General features: G+C 40.3%; 2 protein-coding genes across 2 annotated transcripts in view; one reads left to right on the top strand and one right to left on the bottom strand.

Annotated features, from left to right (window-relative positions):
• The window catches only part of CNKSR2 (connector enhancer of kinase suppressor of Ras 2), a 163278-nt gene that overhangs the window by 133265 nt on the left and 12180 nt on the right, over positions 1-17833 (top strand). The window contains exons 23-25 of the mRNA XM_081859058.1: positions 3475-3545; positions 6864-6987; positions 8140-8322. The gene's annotated coding sequence lies outside the window, so the exon portion shown is untranslated. The remainder of the gene's footprint in view (positions 1-3474; positions 3546-6863; positions 6988-8139; positions 8323-17833) is intronic.
• On the bottom strand, positions 3537-6068 carry KLHL34 (kelch like family member 34). Its single transcript, XM_081859109.1, has one exon. It carries the CDS (start codon positions 5331-5333, stop codon positions 3558-3560), a length of 1776 nt encoding a protein of 591 aa, XP_081715235.1. The 5' UTR covers positions 5334-6068; the 3' UTR covers positions 3537-3557.

Here is a 17833-nt window from a genome sequence, read left to right as displayed (position 1 = left end):
GAGAGGGTGCTGCTTACAGTGGCCACTTGTAGTTTCCAAGGCAGCAGTAGCAGCACTGGACACTCCAGTGTTGGAAAAGGGATGAGTGAAGTTTCCTTAGCATAGCTAAACCATCCGAGGAAGGTAATGCATGAGAGCTACATGTTACCTGATTCAGCCTCAGTCAGCCTCGCCCTTGAATGACATTAGCAAAAATCTTTGTTTTGTGCTGATGATGTTTGGGAGATGCTAGGAAGCAAATTTCACTCTTCACACATCCAGAAGAATGTTAGGTACCTTTGTATCACGAGACCCTTGTATTGCAGGGGGTTGGCTGCACCCCACATGCTTGCCCCAAAATTGGTCTGGAGATCCCCCATACAGCCAGCTTCCCAATAAGCAAAAATACTACAGAAGTTGCAGCATTAACGATTAAGCCCATCTGTGCCTGGCTAGAGATGCCCTCTATCTATCAGCACCTTAATGTTTGCCAAATCCGAGCATGACAAAAGAAAAAGTCCTTGTGGCTTCTTAATGCTTTTCTGCAGATGGGAGAAGTTGAGAGATGAGCTGATAAACCCCCAAATGGGATACATCTTTTAAAACCTTTCTTTCTTATGAATTGTACTCTCTCAGCTAGCTTCCAGCCATAGTCTGTTCAATGCAGTGAATGTACTTATAAACATTTAAGAGCACAATTATTTTCTGCTCTTGGGACTAAAAGAAGGATCAAAGGATTGCTTGTTTCTTTTCAGCTGCATTTTGGATTCCAAGCGTCTTGCAAACTTTGCACAACTGTACAGGAGAGTGGCCTTTTTACAGCTAATTTTACGTAAATCTGTATTCAACTAAGAGTGAATGGCAATTCATGCATTAAGATTTGTATGAATTTGCAGGTCCGGTCAACTATTTATATCATCTATAAGAATCTCTTTGTATAAACAAATTATTTGACTGCATGATTTGTTTGTTATAACTTGTGATATTTTGTATATTTCTCACATAAAAATGCTTGAACTACGATCGTGTTAATTGTTCCTAATGTTGATTTTTGACTCCTGCTGCATCCCCCTCTGCATTTTATGAATTTACAATGTACATCAAGTGATATTTCTAGACATAACCATAGCCTTCTGGTCAAAATCAACCTGCAACAGGATCACTTAATAGTTTAATAAGGACTCCTGCATCGTACCAGAATTGCATAGTATCCTACATAGAAATAGGAAATGGCCATAGCTCAGTGGTAAAGCACATGCTTTGCATCTGAAAGGTGCCAGGTTCAATCCCTAGCATCTCTGGGTAGTGTTGAGGATATCCCCTATCTCAAACCATGGAGATCTGCTTGCAGCTGACCCTGGACTAGATAGAGCAACAGTCTGACTCTAAACCAGGGGTAGTCAACCTTTTCATACCTACCGCCCACTAATGCATCTTTCTGGATGGTAAAATTTCCTTACCTCCCACCAGTGCTCAATGGAAGGAGGATTCAGCTTGTGCAGTAGAACCCCTTACCACCCACCTGGAATCCAGAAACACCCACTAGTGGGCGGTAGGGACCTGGTTGACAACCTCTGCTCTAAACCATCTCCTGGTGTTTCTGATTCTTTAATCTGTAGCTTCATAAGATTCTTGTAGGTTGTGGATTACATAATACTGTTGTAAATGTTGTAAATTGCAGGCAAAAATTTCTCTGGGTAGAAAGGTCAGTGTAGACCTTTACCTCACATGTTTCTCCTACACAGAAAGTCCTTCCTTCATTGATAAAGTATGAAGGTTGTATCTAGTAGATACATATGCTAATGTTCGTATTTAATTCAATGTACAGCTGTGAAGCTGGGGCTACTCAAGGCTTTCCAGTAAACAATCTGAAAAGTTGTGACCAATCATAGCATCTTTCACACAAAGGATAAAATTCACACGTGTGTGATCGTCTGATACTGTTGCTCTTATTTTATTGATTGAATTATCCTGCCACACTGTCTCACAGTATCCACAGCATGGATCGCAGCATAAAATACAATAAAAGCACAGTCAAATACAGCATAATGAACACAAACCAAGAACCTAAAACTTAAAATAGAAAAAAGAATATGTATTGCAACAGATAACATTAGACGTTCCTGGAATTTTTAAAAATGTTGGTACTATTTTCCTAAAGTTAAAAAAATATATTCATGAGCTACATGTTTCTTCCTACACTGAAGCTTCCCTGTGGAATAAAGCGATTACAAATGCAGTACTGCTAGGAGTCTTTTAAATTTATACAAGGAACTGGTGGGTTTATGGGAAATAGAGGCTCCCCAGAAACTTTAGAATGAGTGCCCCTCCTTGACCCAGTTGGCTGTGTAACGCTGGTACAGAGTGAGACCATGCCAACAAATTCTTAGGATTGGCCTATAGGGCATCTTATACAACTGCATCCTGTTGCTATGCAACAGTAATTCTGCCTGCATGTTATCTTGCTGTAGACAGTGTTTGTGACTTCGTTCCAAGCATAAAATTCAGCCTCATCTTGTAAGACTGTCTGGCATGAAAGAGTGCCATCGTTTTTTTCATTGTGCTGCCTTATGCTATAAAATAGATTGTGTTTGAAAACGAATATTTAAAATTATAAAGTTAAGTTACAGTCAGATTTCACACTCTGAAATCAAATACCATATCTGCAAGTCTGTGAATGAGGCATGGCTTAAAACTACTAAACCCCCTACCCTGGCAGTAATGCAGAAAGAGGCTGCTAATGCCTTTTTGAAGTCAAAGCAGAAAATTCCTTTACCTCTTCAAACAGAAATGCATCATGCACAATATACCCATGGGCAGCTTTTACAAGTGTGCTGAAGCACAGAGTCATTCAGCAACTAGAAACAAACATCTCCATCCCATTTATGGTCCTAAAGGGCACAGAGTACAAGGTGTTATTTCTCGAATACAAGATACAATTGTTTCATGTTCCACTCAACCTTATAATGGTTAGACCAGCTGCTAACTCTTTGCCTTAGCTTAGAACAACTGTTTCAAAATTTCATCAATTAAAATGGGAAGCATGACAGAGATTTAAGGAGTGCAAAGTTTTGTTTGCTTTTTTGTGCAGTTTGCAGTGCTTTCCCCCATTCTGAAGCTTTGGCACGACTAAAAAAATGAACTGGGATCATGTGGACAATACAATAACATCTTGCAATTATGCAGCCTATAATTCCTGTATCAAATGAATACCTGCTTCAAACATAAAGTGAAGGTATGTAGAAAGAGACATATAAATGGATTCATCCATTCTATTTTTTTTTTTACTACAGTATGCCTCTTTCTTCACACCTTCACTTTATGTTCTGCAAATCAGGTATTAATTCACAGTTATTACTGAAAACAAAATAGTTGTTTCTGTACAGCTCTTATTGGCAACAAGTTCTTAGTCTTTGCCTGTTTTACTGTACTCTGTGATTTGAAATACAAAATTCAAGCCTATTTACTGATTCACAATATTATCTCTTAATATAGAATGGGACAACATTTTTAATATTTAGACATTCTGGAGATGTTACGGAATTGTCCTTGCAGATCATTTTATGGTGAGTTGTTACCTAAACAGTTAGTCTCTTTTGTTGTTGAATGTCTTTAGCATCTAGTAATTCAGAAAGCTCTAGCACAGCACACTGCAATCCATACCAAGGCAACGAAGCTTTGCATATTTCTTCCCAACAGTCATTGTCTATATCATAGCCCACCACATCCTGAGTTGGAATCTCCTGGGAATCTTGCCACTTCTTCCCCCCAATGAGAAGGGCAGTTTCCTCCACTACTGCCAAACCATAACTAAATCGATCATAGACCAATGGCCTTAGACGAGTCCATTGATTTTGGTCAGGATTGTATTTTTCAATTTCAGAGAATGGTTCATAAAGGCCTAAAAATGTAAAGATGCAATCTCTTATGGTGGCCATCTGATGCCCAAACCGGGCAATGCTCATGGGGGCTTGCTTTTTCCATTGCCCTTCTAGTGTGCTCAAAGAGTACAGATCCTTACTTGTGTTACTTTGATTTGTGCATTTGCCACCCGATATATAAATGTTATTCTTGCAAACAGTGCCGGCATGACCATGGATTTTGCATGGCAAATCTCGAACTTTTGTCCATGTGTCTCGGCTAATGTTGTAGGCTTCGACAGATGAATGTAATGATCCATCCTCACCTTGACCGCCAATTGCAATAATGGTGTTTTCTAGGATGCAACAAGAAAAGTGGCATCTTTTCTCTAGCATCCCTTTGATTTGTATCCACTTGTTAAATCTGGGGTCATAGCGATGGACTTTGTTTGTCACTGTTAAAGTGGGACTTTTCGTTTCACTTTGCAAATCTTCTATTTCTCCACCTAGCACATACAGAAAGTTTCCAACTGTACACACACAGTGATTTTGTAGTCGATCCTGCACCTGTGTTAAAATCTGCCATTTGTGATTGTAAACATCAAAAGCCACCACATCCCTGCTGGGCCCTTCATGTTGAATCATACCTCCAAGCAGGATAATCCGCGTCTTCTGGTTTCTCAGTGTGCTGTACTTATCCTGTAGGATAGGTTGCCTAAAGACGAATGAGTGGTAGTTTATTGCTTTTATGATTAAGCATTTTATGGGTGCTGTTAGAGGCACTTCTGATTGAGTGTAGACTTTTCTCAGATTTTCCACAGGAATAAGACCATATCGTATGTGTTCCAATAAGCTAGTTGTATGTGTCAGCCTCAATTTATCATACTTCAGCCACTTCAGCAATAGATCTAGCAAATTAGATTCTTTCACCATAGGCAGATCTGAACATTCAACTACTGCCTTCAAAGATCTGAAATTCAGTTCTAGCAGTTCTGCAAAATCAAGGTCTAGGAGTTTCCAGAAATTAAAAATGAGATATCTTTCTACAGCTGACAAAGCATCTGGAAGATAGAATCTTGCAGCAACATTGGCAGAAAAGCAGCAGTTCTCTAGTGTAAGATTGTTAGCCAAATATTGGCTGCACAAGACAATTGCCTCAGACACTTGCAGGTAGGTAGCGGCTTCCAAAGTGTCTTCCAGGCTGGCAAAAGACAAAGGCAACCAAGAAGTATAAATGAAATCCAGAACGTGTTGCAAACCAGTGGCTGAGATGACTTGCAGGTGAATGATGGCAGCCTTTGATTCTTTGGTATAACTCTTGAACATGGCCCTGAAGTAATCACTGGAACAGGCCAGCAAAGACTTGTGAGCAGGGAACTCATTTTCTTTCACCTTCAACAAAATGTCACACAACAAGCCTTCGCTGCGGAGGGTTTGGTACTGAGACAACACAGAACCACAATGTCCTTTGCAGTAGGACAGAAAGTAACTCATTGTGCCGAACAAAATGCTCTAAAGCCTTTTTGTCAATGAAAAGAAGGAAAGACACTACAGCTGTGAAACTCAACTGGACGAGGAAGCACTTGAAGAACAACCATCAGCTCTGCTCCTTCAACTTAATAGAGCCCTTCACATCCCTTTCCAGTTTAGCATCCTGCTAGTACACATTGTCTCCTGCATTCATTCATTCATAAAGCTGAATTCAGTAACATCCTCCAGACATTTCTCTCACCTCTGTTTCCGGCACAGGAGATGGTCCACAGGAGATGAGAGCACTTGCTTGGCCAGCATCAGGTGACGATTTGTGCCAGCTCAGATGTCTCCCGTAGCTTTTCTTTCTCTTTAAGCTGATTAAACAGACCTTCTGTGGCTGCTGGTGCATCACGAATGGAAGGAGGAGGGTTGAACTTTGCTGCAGCTTTTGCTCGAGCTGTGTCTTTCACTCTTAGACAAGTTTAGCTCTTATTCCCCCAGGGCCAACAAGCCACGTATGGTGATTTCTCCTCGTAGGAAGTTTCAGCTGAAAATCAAATCAGCACCTACAGATTAGAGTGTTAGGATTTTGTGGACACACAGACCTTTAGCCTGGGAGCAGAAAGACGAGCAAAATATGAGGATTAGTCAGTGGTTTAATTTGACATGCATTTTGGAACCCTTTAGTTTATATGATATCACCATAACTCACAGTGACCAGAATAGAATGCAAACACTAGACCCCTTGTCATAGCTGTCCAAGCACTGAACTGAGATGGGTGAGGGAGAGAGAGAGGGAAGGGGAGGGGAAAGCAGTCATTTTACAAGGAGTGCAAGCCAGAGGATCTGACATTGAGTGACCTGGGTGGAAATCATGCGAGCAACACATTTCTTCAAAGGAGTGACAAAAATAGCCCTGAAATTATGTCATATAAAACAAGCTCTGTTTATTGTAGGATCCAGGCATAAATGAGTTCCAAGCGAGCTTGAACTTCCTTGGACAGTCCATCACATGGCAGATTTGCAATGGGAAAACAAATGTAGTCAAATTAAATACAAGGAGTAAGAGATTATCAGTCCTTATCGCCTGTGTCTTGGAACATCCAATTCCACTCGGGGGCTAAAAACAGTCAGATGCACTCACCCTGCTGGCTGGCTGGCTTGTGACAACCTTTGGATCTATTTGATTGAAATGCCTTTCACTTCTAAGTAAAAAATAAAAAATGCAGGTATGTGAGTATGAAGGCTGACACAATCCTGGGAAAGGTACAAAATGTCTTTTGGAAAGAGAACCCTGGTCTGCCTTATTGGTAAGTTTCTGCTTTTGAACAATGGGGGTGAAATGTTATTATAATTAAGTCCTATCATATATGCTTGACCTGGTAGTTTACAAAGGGACACAGCTGATTATGCAAAGTGTTTATGTTTCCTGGGACGATCTTGATTTCAGCCATATTAATGTATTTTAAGTGGATAAGACATTTGTCGCACACCACAAAGTATGCACCTCCTTTCTGATGTGATCTGTTCCCTGCTACTTTATTGTAACAGTATTGAACATGCACTGGCAAAGCAATCAAGGACAAATAGCTATGGAATCTTGTCAGCCAGAGTGGGAACAAATACTCAAAGCAGTGACATTTTGCAGCTGTCCAGGCGTATCCCATTTTACACTGTAAGTCAAGCTTTCAGTGTTTCTTCTATATATAAAAAAAATTGCACGTGCGTACGAAACTAGTGAGCCACAAGAAAGAATTCTAGCCTAGTTTTCTCCCTGACATTTGTTTTGTATGTAGAGGGAGATACGTTTAATATGGGAAATCAGGAGAATCCAAACATACTATTTCTCCCCTTTCAGTCTGCATTGGTATGGCCCAGGAAAAACTGCACCATGTGACTGCTCTGATTCTATGTTTCTTTCAGCTGGTCCACATACGGTCACTTATCAATAGATGATTGCACTATTGAGTTGCGTTTTGCACGTATGAACGAGCCATTATGGATCAGATATTAAAGACAGGAGTTCCTTATCTCATAGCACACTGCTGTTCATATGGTGTCAAATCACAAAGAGCTACAAGTCTTAGAACGCTGACTCACCTAGTGATAAGAGCTCAAATAATGTGTGCACATGGACACACCTGCTCCTTGTGCTTTCAATTTCAGTTGGGGGAAGGTCAGTGTACATTATTTGCATGCAGAAGGCACCAGAGTCAGTCTTTGACATCTCCTGTTAAATGGATCAAATAGCAGTTTATGTGAAAGTCTTGACTACCAGAAAGATAGAATAATAGACAAATATTCTGGCTGGCCATAAGGCAACTTTCTGTATTAATCTGTAATTTTGATTCTATAGGTATGGTACTTTTATCTTTATGGTCTGTTGTTTGTATACCCTTCTGATGTAGGGTCAGGAGGGTTGAATAGGAAATGCATGCATCCTTGCTATACCACCTTTGGGTTTGGGCAAATTGGGCATAGGTACATGCCAAGTTAGTCAGCGCACCTGTGTGATAAAGGATGGATAAAGTTGTCCCAGCTGTCTGGAACTTGAGTCTTGCAGAAGTTGTAGCTGCCAAGAGGAGTGCAAATAGGCCTTTAAAATAAGGTGTGAAAAACAGGATAGCCTTTTAAAAGAGGAATCTGACAAAGGATCCCACCAGGAGCATAACTTAATAGATGTTTTGTTTTGTTTTTTTAAATATTTTTCATTAGCCATAGCAATAAACAGAAATGATGAAAAATTCAAGAAAATGTTAGCACAATGATGTTACAGAGATAATCGTGGAAATTTCAGGAATTTAATTTTAATTTGAATATATTTCAGGGACAAAGAATCTTACAACAGACTCAACTTTCAAGGAAGGAGCTTGAGAATTACAAACAACCTATTATCTAATCTTAGGCACTGCAGGACACTGATGTGTGTGTGTGAATGTAGCACTTTAGAAGAAAGGAGGTGGATTGTACCCAAAATGAGTGTGGATGGAGTTATGCTACAGAGTATGAGGTGAGAATAACTGGATATAGTTAAAGAAATGTAAAGTATGTAGATATAGAATTATAGGGTAGAATACAATATATGATAAGATAAATGTTTATTATTGGGTTTAAGAGAGATCTTCTTTAAGAAAAAATGATTAAACAAAGCCAACGTTTGGGGAAAATAAGGAATATATAAGATAGATGCAGTAGATGGTGGGAAAGGGAAATTCTGTCTAAACTTTCAATCCAAAAATGTGTGTGTGTGTGTGTGCAAAATTTCTATACTGCCCTTCAGCCAAGGATCACAAGGTAGTTTATAATATAAAAACACAAAAATGCAAAACATCATAATACACAATACAATACTCCCTCACCCAACCATGTAGCTTAAAAGGCCATAGATTGTTTGCTTAGCCAAAGGCTGGAACAAAGGGATTTTTTTTGCCAGGCACAAAAAAATGCAGAAGAAAATTCTGCAGATTCCCTGAAGAAACATCCTAAAAATGATGGCAGCGAATGAGGATTGGAATATAACAATTCTTTCTTAATTGTCCTGGAGTGATTGAATGTACCTGTATGTGACATCTAGGGTGTGTTGCCAATGGCAGAATGGATGCTCCCAGACCCACACCAAGGCCACGCCAACGCCTTGTTCTTCACAAATGTCACAGAAATGTCTGGGAAGATGTCAGAATGTTCAAAATGAGTTTCATAAGAATGTAAGAAGAGCCCTGCTGGGTCAGGCCAAAGGCCCATATAGTCCACCATTCTAGCCCACCAGTGACCAATCAGATGCCCACAAGAAGCCCACAAGCAGAGCTTGAGCTCAGCAGCACTCTCTGTCCATGTGCAGTTCCCAGAAACTGGGTTCAAAAGTATATTGCCTCCAACAATGGAGGTAGAACACAGCCGCCATGGCTAGATTGATAGTCTTAACTCCATGGATTTGTCTTCATAACTCTGCAAGCTTTGAGATGACACAGAAGCACACCTGGAATCTTTGAGTGGGCCACAGAGATGCCTTGGTGCTCTGGCCCCATCGCTAGTCTCAACAGAAGGATAAATTTATTGAGACAAATTAGTGGGACGGACAGGACATCATGGATTCCCTTGAATTACGGTCTCTCATAAGGCTGCAATACCAGGTTACTAAGCACATGCCCTGGAGTAAACGTGTTTAGAACTGCGGTATGCTTTTGTCCTGTGCCACTGCCACTCCTGTTGATCCAACTTGGGCTGCAATTTGAACTACTGACCTTTCAAGAGCCGCTCATATCCACAGGGACAACTGAAGTATGTCAGATGTTCACCGCATCTGAAGTCTGTGACTGACAGGTTTATTTCAGGTGAGTCCAAAGCCTGAATCCTCCTGGCTGACCCCGTATAACTGGCAACCATGAAAAGCAACCACTATGGCGTGCTGCAGGAATCCTGCATAAATGGTTCTTGGAGTGCATCAGTGCTGCATGAAAAGGAAGACCTGTGGGCACTCTGATGGGCTATTAGCAGGCAGAAAACATGGAAGCTTTTGTTCCTTCTAAGAAAATTGCTCACAGAAGATGTTGTGCAAAGAAAAAGGGTGCACTGAATGTTGAGCCTCGTTTTATGCAAACCTCTAGCAACTGTGGTTTTAGCATGTACAATACTGTGCATTCTCTCCTCCCTTTCATTTGTTCATTCTAAACTGAAGTAGCAAAGAAGTTGGTCAGAGTTGGTTCACTCTTGTTTAGCCATAGACTGTGTTTCTGCAAACTTTTTTTATATTGGTGTAATGACATCAAAGGTAAGTACCTTTATAGCATCAAATGACTCATTTGTATTGCCCTTGTGTATATCTACATGTACTTCCTCTCCAAGCTACAGCACAAGATAATTTCCTTTCTGATGTGTTTCATTCTTGTTGGCTTTCCATGTTTCAATGTCGTTTTCTGCTTTATTTCTGCATACTCAGGTGTCTCTGAATGTAGAGTGGCCTACAAATTTGGGGATAAATAAATAAATAAATGATATTCTAGGAGGCAGGGCTCTGCATGTGAGCCCCACAGAGACTATGGCTGCATTCCTATACCTGCAGTACTGGGCATAAGCCATGTTGGACTTACTTCTGAGTTGAAGTGGGTAGGGTTAGGGAATAAACCTCACTTTCCTGTCTCCTCATACTCAGGCAAAAATCCCCCTTAATTCTAGAAGCTGGCCCTGTGCCACTTGCCAGACACTTTGAACTACACTGTTGACAACAGGGATTATCTTCTGCACATTTATAAGAAGTGAATGTGCACAGCACATAGGTCGTTTTGTTTGCAGTGTCTGTCTTTTTGTTACTGTTCCCTCAGTGCATTCTTTACATTTCCAGACCACATAATTATTCCTAATTTACTCTTCAGGCAATATTCATTGTTATGTGTGAATGGAGAGAGTGAGTCTCACCCCCCTTCCATTACTTTCCAAGGCATAGTATAGCTTTTCTAGGTTAGAAATGAGGGAGACCAGGACAGAGAGCACTCAAAGCACCAGCTCCTGACAGAACCATCAACAGCCTGAGAGAACTGTTGGGGTAGTTCCTCCTACATCTGCCTTGCAGCTCTCTGTGACCTGAGGAAAGGCAGAAGTGAGGGAAGCCAGGCTGAGGAGCACGCATACCATCAGCTCCCAAAAGAGACATCAGCAGCCTGAGAGGACTGTTGGGGCAGCTGTTTCCCCACCTTCCCAAGGGCTGCCAAGAGCTGTGTGTCCTGAGGAAAGGCAGAAGCAAGGGAGCCCCATCAGGGAGCACACATATGATCAGTCCTCAGTTGGCCTGAGAGGACTGTGGCACTCTACCTTTTTATATAATGTATTTGTTTTAGGGTTTTAAAATTGTAAACTGCCTTGGCCAAAGGTGACATATATATTCAACTGAGAGAAAATTCTGAGATTTCAAGCAATGCCTTCCATCCAATATGGGCAGGGTAACTGGTGGGTCAGACAGGACTGTGGAAACTTGCTGGTGCTTGTGAAAGTAAGATTCTTCACAGACCCAGAAAAAAATGGAGAAATGGTCTGAGCAAATTCTACAGTGCACCTGTTTTGCTTTCCTCACATTTGGATTGGATGTGATCCCAAGCAATTACCCTCTATTGAGAAAGGAGTAGTTGGCACACATGATGAAAACTTACCCTAGATATGTTAAAGGGCAGTTCCCTCAAGGTGCATACTTAAGATGTGATGTGATGTCTTATCACACAGACAAGAACCAAACTCTCCAAACTACCTTGGGCAAGCGCCAACAAAAAGCTAACCTTTAAAACCCTTTGCATCTTGGGAAAGCCAGCTTTCTCTCCCATCTGAACATTCCTGCAAGTTGAGATCTAGTAGTGACAATTTACTGCAAGTGCATTTATCACTGTCAGATTACAGGTAACCACTAAGATGACTTTTTCTGTCATAGTCCTGGGACAGCGGAACCATCTTCTGCAAAAATATTATCCAGATCTAGAACACCTGTATTTGTTTTTACTGCAATTTTCTTTTGCGTTTTTGAACATGTTATAGTTAGAGCTGCAATGGCCACTTGCCACTACTGTCTGAAAATGTGAATTTATTTAAAGGTTTTAGATATATAGCATGTCTGTATTGGATGCTGGACCCTGCCTTTCTTATAATCAAAGGATTGGAAGAGTCCATTTCTCCCCCCCCCCCCACAAACCCATAGCCAAATTTTCAACCTGATTTCATGACTGGGACTGGGACCACAGAAGTGAAGAATGGTGTTTCTTCCAGATAAATTTGAATGAATGCATGCTACCAGTGTGCAAGTGTGTGTGTGTGTGTGTGTGTGTGTGTGTGTGTGTGTGTGTGTGTAGAAGAAAAATGAAATAGTGAAGAAGGAACAACTCTTTGATTGTGAAGACACCTCCAGTAAAACCCCTTTCTCAATTATCCTTCCATTTTTCCACTTGGCATCTGATGTTTGCCTAAAACACCCCCCCAAAACCTTGGGCTTGGAATTAAGTGGAAAGAAGATAGCCTTTCCTACTGTGTGGCAACCTGAGAAGCACAGCCTGTAGAATATCCTGTGTCTGTATTGAAATCAATACATCAAATCCCTGCAACTGGATTTGTACACGCTGTCATCTGAGAGTGAATTTTAGGCTTATCAGGAGTTTTGTTACATTTGGTTTTATTATAAGTGGTTTCTGTCAAATTAGCTAAATGAAACTTTTCAGAAAGGTTACCACAAAGGAAAAGGAAAAGAAATGCACTCTCCCACACAGAACAGCCCCACAAAGGAACCCCAGGATGCCTTCTAGGGCTGCCTAATTATACTCTCCAATAAAGGAAAAGGAAACATTAACACCTGCAAGTGACTTAAGGCCACCATTTCTTTTTTCCTGCTTTTTCTTTCTGAAATCAAAAGCGGTAGTTACAAAATGGTCATTAAAGGATTTCAACAGACCTTGTGTCCTGAAACTATTATTAGAAGTTATAGATAACAGCTCAGAAGCTGGAAGTGGAAAACAGGAGCAAAGCAAGCCATGTGTGCCTATATGGCGTTTGGTGGGGTGGCTTGTCTCATGGCATCTCATCTGTGCCAGTGGCGTGCCAATGGCCCTTGTGCACAATGTACAACAGATCCAGGGGCTTTCATGGATTGTTTACAAGCAGAAGAGTTCACATAAATGAGGGAATCCTCTTGGCATACAAGATCCAATATAATTTCCTAAGTCTTTTCCAAAATATTACTTCTAGTTTTGTGTAAAAATCCTCCAGGCAACATTTCTCACAAAATGTGGTCAGTTAAATTATGTCCATCTTATATGTTGCAAAGATGCAACTTTTGCATGGTTATATCATTTGTACCAGGCAATTTGAAGGGGGGGGGGAATCTAAGTAGCATATAATGGTGAAAAATGGCTCTAAAAGTTTGGTCAACTAACTCAACCAGTTTCATATTTCTGGCACCTACAATTTAAGTGAAAGCAGTCTGCTTAATTTCCTTCAGGGGTCAGTATCTGGCATCCAACAGCAAATGCCTTCAATTTCACTTTCCTCTTCTCCTTGTTAACCTGTTGCTGCTGCTGCTGCTGTTCATTTTATTTCTATACTGCTTTATATTTTTAAGGGGGAGAGGAAATCTCAAAGTGGTTTACAACACCTTAAAACATCAAATGAAGCAATCCAGAATAAATGTTATTGAAGAAAGTCAAATGTAAAGTATACATTCAAAGCAACATAATTAACAAGAAACTAAAACATTATCTTAAATGTTTTAAAATCAAAACATTGAGGTCAACAACTTAACGCAGCCAAGTTAACAAAAAATAATAATTTTCTTAAACATTTTTTTTAAAACACTACAGGAAGTCAAAAATAAAACGCACATTTAAAATAGTATAATTAAGAAGATAATAAAATAGTCAAGTAAAGCATCTCAATTTGTTATACTTGCTTGACATTGTAAATAAAGAGGAAAATCATGTATTGAAACTAGTCACTTCCTCTTACAGCATTAATAATGTTTTTCTTTCAACTCCTGGGATAGTCTCAAGCCCATTATTAACCTTTATTAACTCTTAGACCTTTGGAGGGAAAGAAGTTGTAAAGAAGTAAGACTTTAAAGCAGGGTTGGGTAACCTGTGGACTTCCAGATGTTGCTGGACTGACCTTTGGTTATGTTGTCTGGGACTGATGAGACCATCTGAAGGACCATAGATTAGCCACCCCTCCTTTAGATTTTAAAATTACATTTGTATCCTTCCTTTCCTCCAAGGACCTCAAAGTAGTGTACAGTACATGAATCACCCTCTTTTTATGTTATCCTCACAACAACCCTTTGAGATAAGTTAGGCTAAGAGACTCTGACCGGATCAAAGTCACCCAGTGAGTTTTATGGCTGAACAGGGATTTGAACCCTGGTCTTCCAGATCCTAGTCTAGCACTAAACCCAGTACATCACACTGGTTCTCTTTATAGTGTATATAGCAGAGATAAGAAAAATGGTGTCTTCCAGATGTTGCTGGACCACAACTCCCATGAGCCCCAGCCACTATGGTCCTCGGTCAGGTACAATGGAAACCATAGTCCAACGATTCCTGGAGAGCATCACATTGTCAACCACTGGTATACAGTATGCTTTCATGCTACTAGTCCCATTACTCAAACAGGCTGAGAATATTGCTTACAAAGGGTGCCAGATTTTGAGCAAAGCTCTATCCTTACATCCTAGTGTAAAGCCACACCATACATGCAGGAAAGAGTCCTAAAGAAGAATGAGAATACTATGGTGCCAACAAAATTTAGAGACTGAGTCACTCATGTATCATTTGGGCATGTGGGCAGCTTGCAGATGCTCCAAGTCACATGCGCTTTCATGGCTGTGTGACATTTAGAAGTGTTAAGTGACCTCGGGAGAGATTATTTGCTAGGCCAAGCCTAGCTAGAGAGAAAAAGAACAGCATGCTTCAATTCATCCTAAATAACCTTGAGCATTAAAAAAAGAGAATAGGTGAATGAATGGGCATGGAACAGGATAGTGACTACAGCCAAGGCAGTAACAAGTTTAAAGGGAGGGGGGTTAATTCAATTGTCCCTCTTTTCCATCAGGAATTTAGGGGGGGAAAATGTAATCTGTGCAGTAATTAGAGACTAAGCTTGAAGCAGGTTAACCCTGAAATTTTTAATGATCTTCCCCCCACAAAAATGGGGACTATAAATTATTCAAGGGACCAATCAGAGGCAATTCATCACTTTTAGATATTTATACTTGGTTTATCTAGAATACTTTGATGAAATCATTAGCATCAAAATGGGAATCAGAGCCCTACGGTTGGAGTTTTTTTTTGGAACTGCAATTTTTTAAACACAAACATTAATGCTCCTTAAAGAAGTCGCTGCAGCTGGAACAAAAAAAAATGGTCTGGCATCAAAAATTAATGAGATGTTCTTAAATTATGAATGTGAGAAAGTTAAGAGCTGCTTGGCTAAATGGGCCTTGGATTAGAGTGAGTCAATACATTTGGAGCAATGAAGATACCTCTGTAAATAAAGTGGGTGGTTATTGGCAAGTTGTGGAAAACATTGGGGGGGGGAGGCAAGGTACCAGCCATGCAAGCCTGATTTCCATGTCCAAATTAACTAATTATACAGAAATTAATGAAGGGAGACAAGAAGTACATTTGGACTGGTTTCCATTTATTAAATAATTAAGAAGGATCAGTGTAATAAGTTATGACCAAATGAAATGTGGTTTTGAACTTGCCATTACAATTCTTGTAAATATTTTTTCAGTAAGAAGAGTAAAAGAATAAGAATAGCAGGCACAAGAAGAGGCAAGGTGAACTCGGTGCATTTCCTCTCACATAGTGGTAATGACAAAAACTGACCCTCATTCTTATTTGACGTTTGGTGAGATGGGGAACCTAAACTGGTGTCCATGAAAGTTGGTTTTGTGGGGCTAATAGTAGCAGTGAGGAGCAATATTTATTAATGGAAAAGTAACTTCATTAGAGCAGCATCAGAAACAGGTGTGTGGAAAATTTGCTCTCCTTAATGTAGGAATCAAAGTCCCCCAACATACCTATCTCTTCAGAAGAAGGCAGTCCACTGTACGGGAAATACGTATTTCACACATGGCAGTGAATCAGGCTTGCACTTGAATAGTCTAGCATTTTTATATTGTTGTAACCTTCCCTGGGACCTTATGGTGAAGGGTAGAAAAGAATCCTGTCAGTCAACCAAGCATTCGCTAGAATAAATCATTTTTGGTTGTTGTCTGAAAGCATCAGATGTTTGCTTTTCTGCATAGCATGTGGCAAATGCTATCAGTATCATTTTGAACAGTGTATTGGATCCAATGTTCTGCTCTGACTTGAATAGAAATGCTTCTGTTTGTGCCAGGGGGTTCGGGAAAGTGCCAGTCTTGTCTTCCTCCCCTCTGCAGTCTATCTCACTCTGAAAAGATGTCCCAGGGGGGCTCCCAATCCTCTGGAGCTACTTTTTGGGGTGTGGGAAGCAGCTTAAGATGGGGGAGCAAAACTACAAACATAGAAGGATCTTTGGCACCAAGCCTATTATTCTAGTTTCCTTCTAGTAAATGAAAAACAAATGCCCCTTTTTTTAAACAGATATAGATAGATGGTAGAAATTCCTGGATAAAGAATGCAGCAGATCATTTTATCATGCCTAGTTTGATGTTCTGTCAGCCACTGGGAGAAAGTGTCTGCATGAATTAATCAGTTGGATGAATTTTCTACTCCAGAGAGGAAGGTGTCATTTGGTAAGTTTTCCCTCAGTGGAAGACAGAGGGAAGTGTTTATTTATTTATTTAGCTAGTCTTGATCTCCAGTGCAGTTCTGTAGGCAGTATCCAGTCAGAACTCTCCAAGTCAAACAAAAAACGTTTAGGACCATGGACAGCTCCAAAGCCACTTGCTAAACCACCTGCTAATGAAGTTGGATCTGAAGCCTTATGTCAGGGTTAGCCAACATGGTGTCTTCCAGATATTGCTGGACTACATCTGTCATAATCCCTGATTATTGGGCCATGCTCACTGGGGGTCATGGGATTTGTAGTCCAACAACATCTGGATGGCACCACATTGGCAATCCCTGCTTTATGTAAACAGTTGTTATATTTGGATGACACCCTCAGGAGTTAATTTGAAGGAAATAGGTGAGGCAATGGTTGTACACAAGAACCTTCTGATGATGCACTTAGTATCACAGTATGAAAAAATGTTTGCATTCTATTTGTGATTAAGGATCTGGTCTTAAAATCGTAACCCGGAGAAAACTTCCTGTTATTAGTAGGGTCAGGGGTCTTTTTAGACACAAACTGTAATAACTGCCTTTGACCACAGAGTTCTATTTCCAGAAACAGATGTCTTTCTACTCAACACATCTGAGTTTCTTCATCCCTGAGGACTTAAAATGTTTTTACCTGTTTGCCAATGTAATAATACCGCAGTAAAGGGTTTGCTTATGAAACTCTGAAACTAAAGGAGGGATCTATTTCAGAGGGTCACGAACTGTGGTCTGTGGACTAGTGGACTATGAGCTTCATTCAAGTGGTCGGTCTGTGAAGAACAGTTATAATTTGAATGTGATATAATAAAATACAATATATTAAAAATAAAAGAAGAAATAAAATACAATTTTAAAATTATACAGCGTTTAGCACAGTGCATTACAATTTGTGCAGCAGGCTGAAAAATCCTTAAGTGGTCCACCAAGACCAACAGCAATTTTCAAGTGGTCCATGGGGGGGAAGCTTGGAAACCACTGATCTATTTAGTTCAGTGCTGCAAACGTCAGTTGGCCCTATAAGTACTCTGGCAGAAGTTTCTCCCATCCACCTGCAATCCTTTAATATTGGATATATCAGGAATTAAACTAGTGTGTGCAAGTCTCCACCATTTAGTCATGGAATTTCCAATACTCTCGGTTATTTACTGTTACTTCAAGTCTGAAAGCTGATCCCCTGATGCATAAAATAGCATAGAAAATTGGGCTAGATGAAATTGGTATTCAGGTGCACATTTGAATGTGGATGCTGGGGAA

Source organism: Podarcis erhardii, assembly GCF_964252035.2.
Source record: "Podarcis erhardii genome assembly, chromosome: 4".
NCBI classification, from domain to species: Eukaryota; Metazoa; Chordata; class Lepidosauria; order Squamata; family Lacertidae; genus Podarcis; species Podarcis erhardii.
Note: the sequence above shows the minus strand (reverse complement) of the source record. Positions and strands in the feature narration are given on the sequence as shown.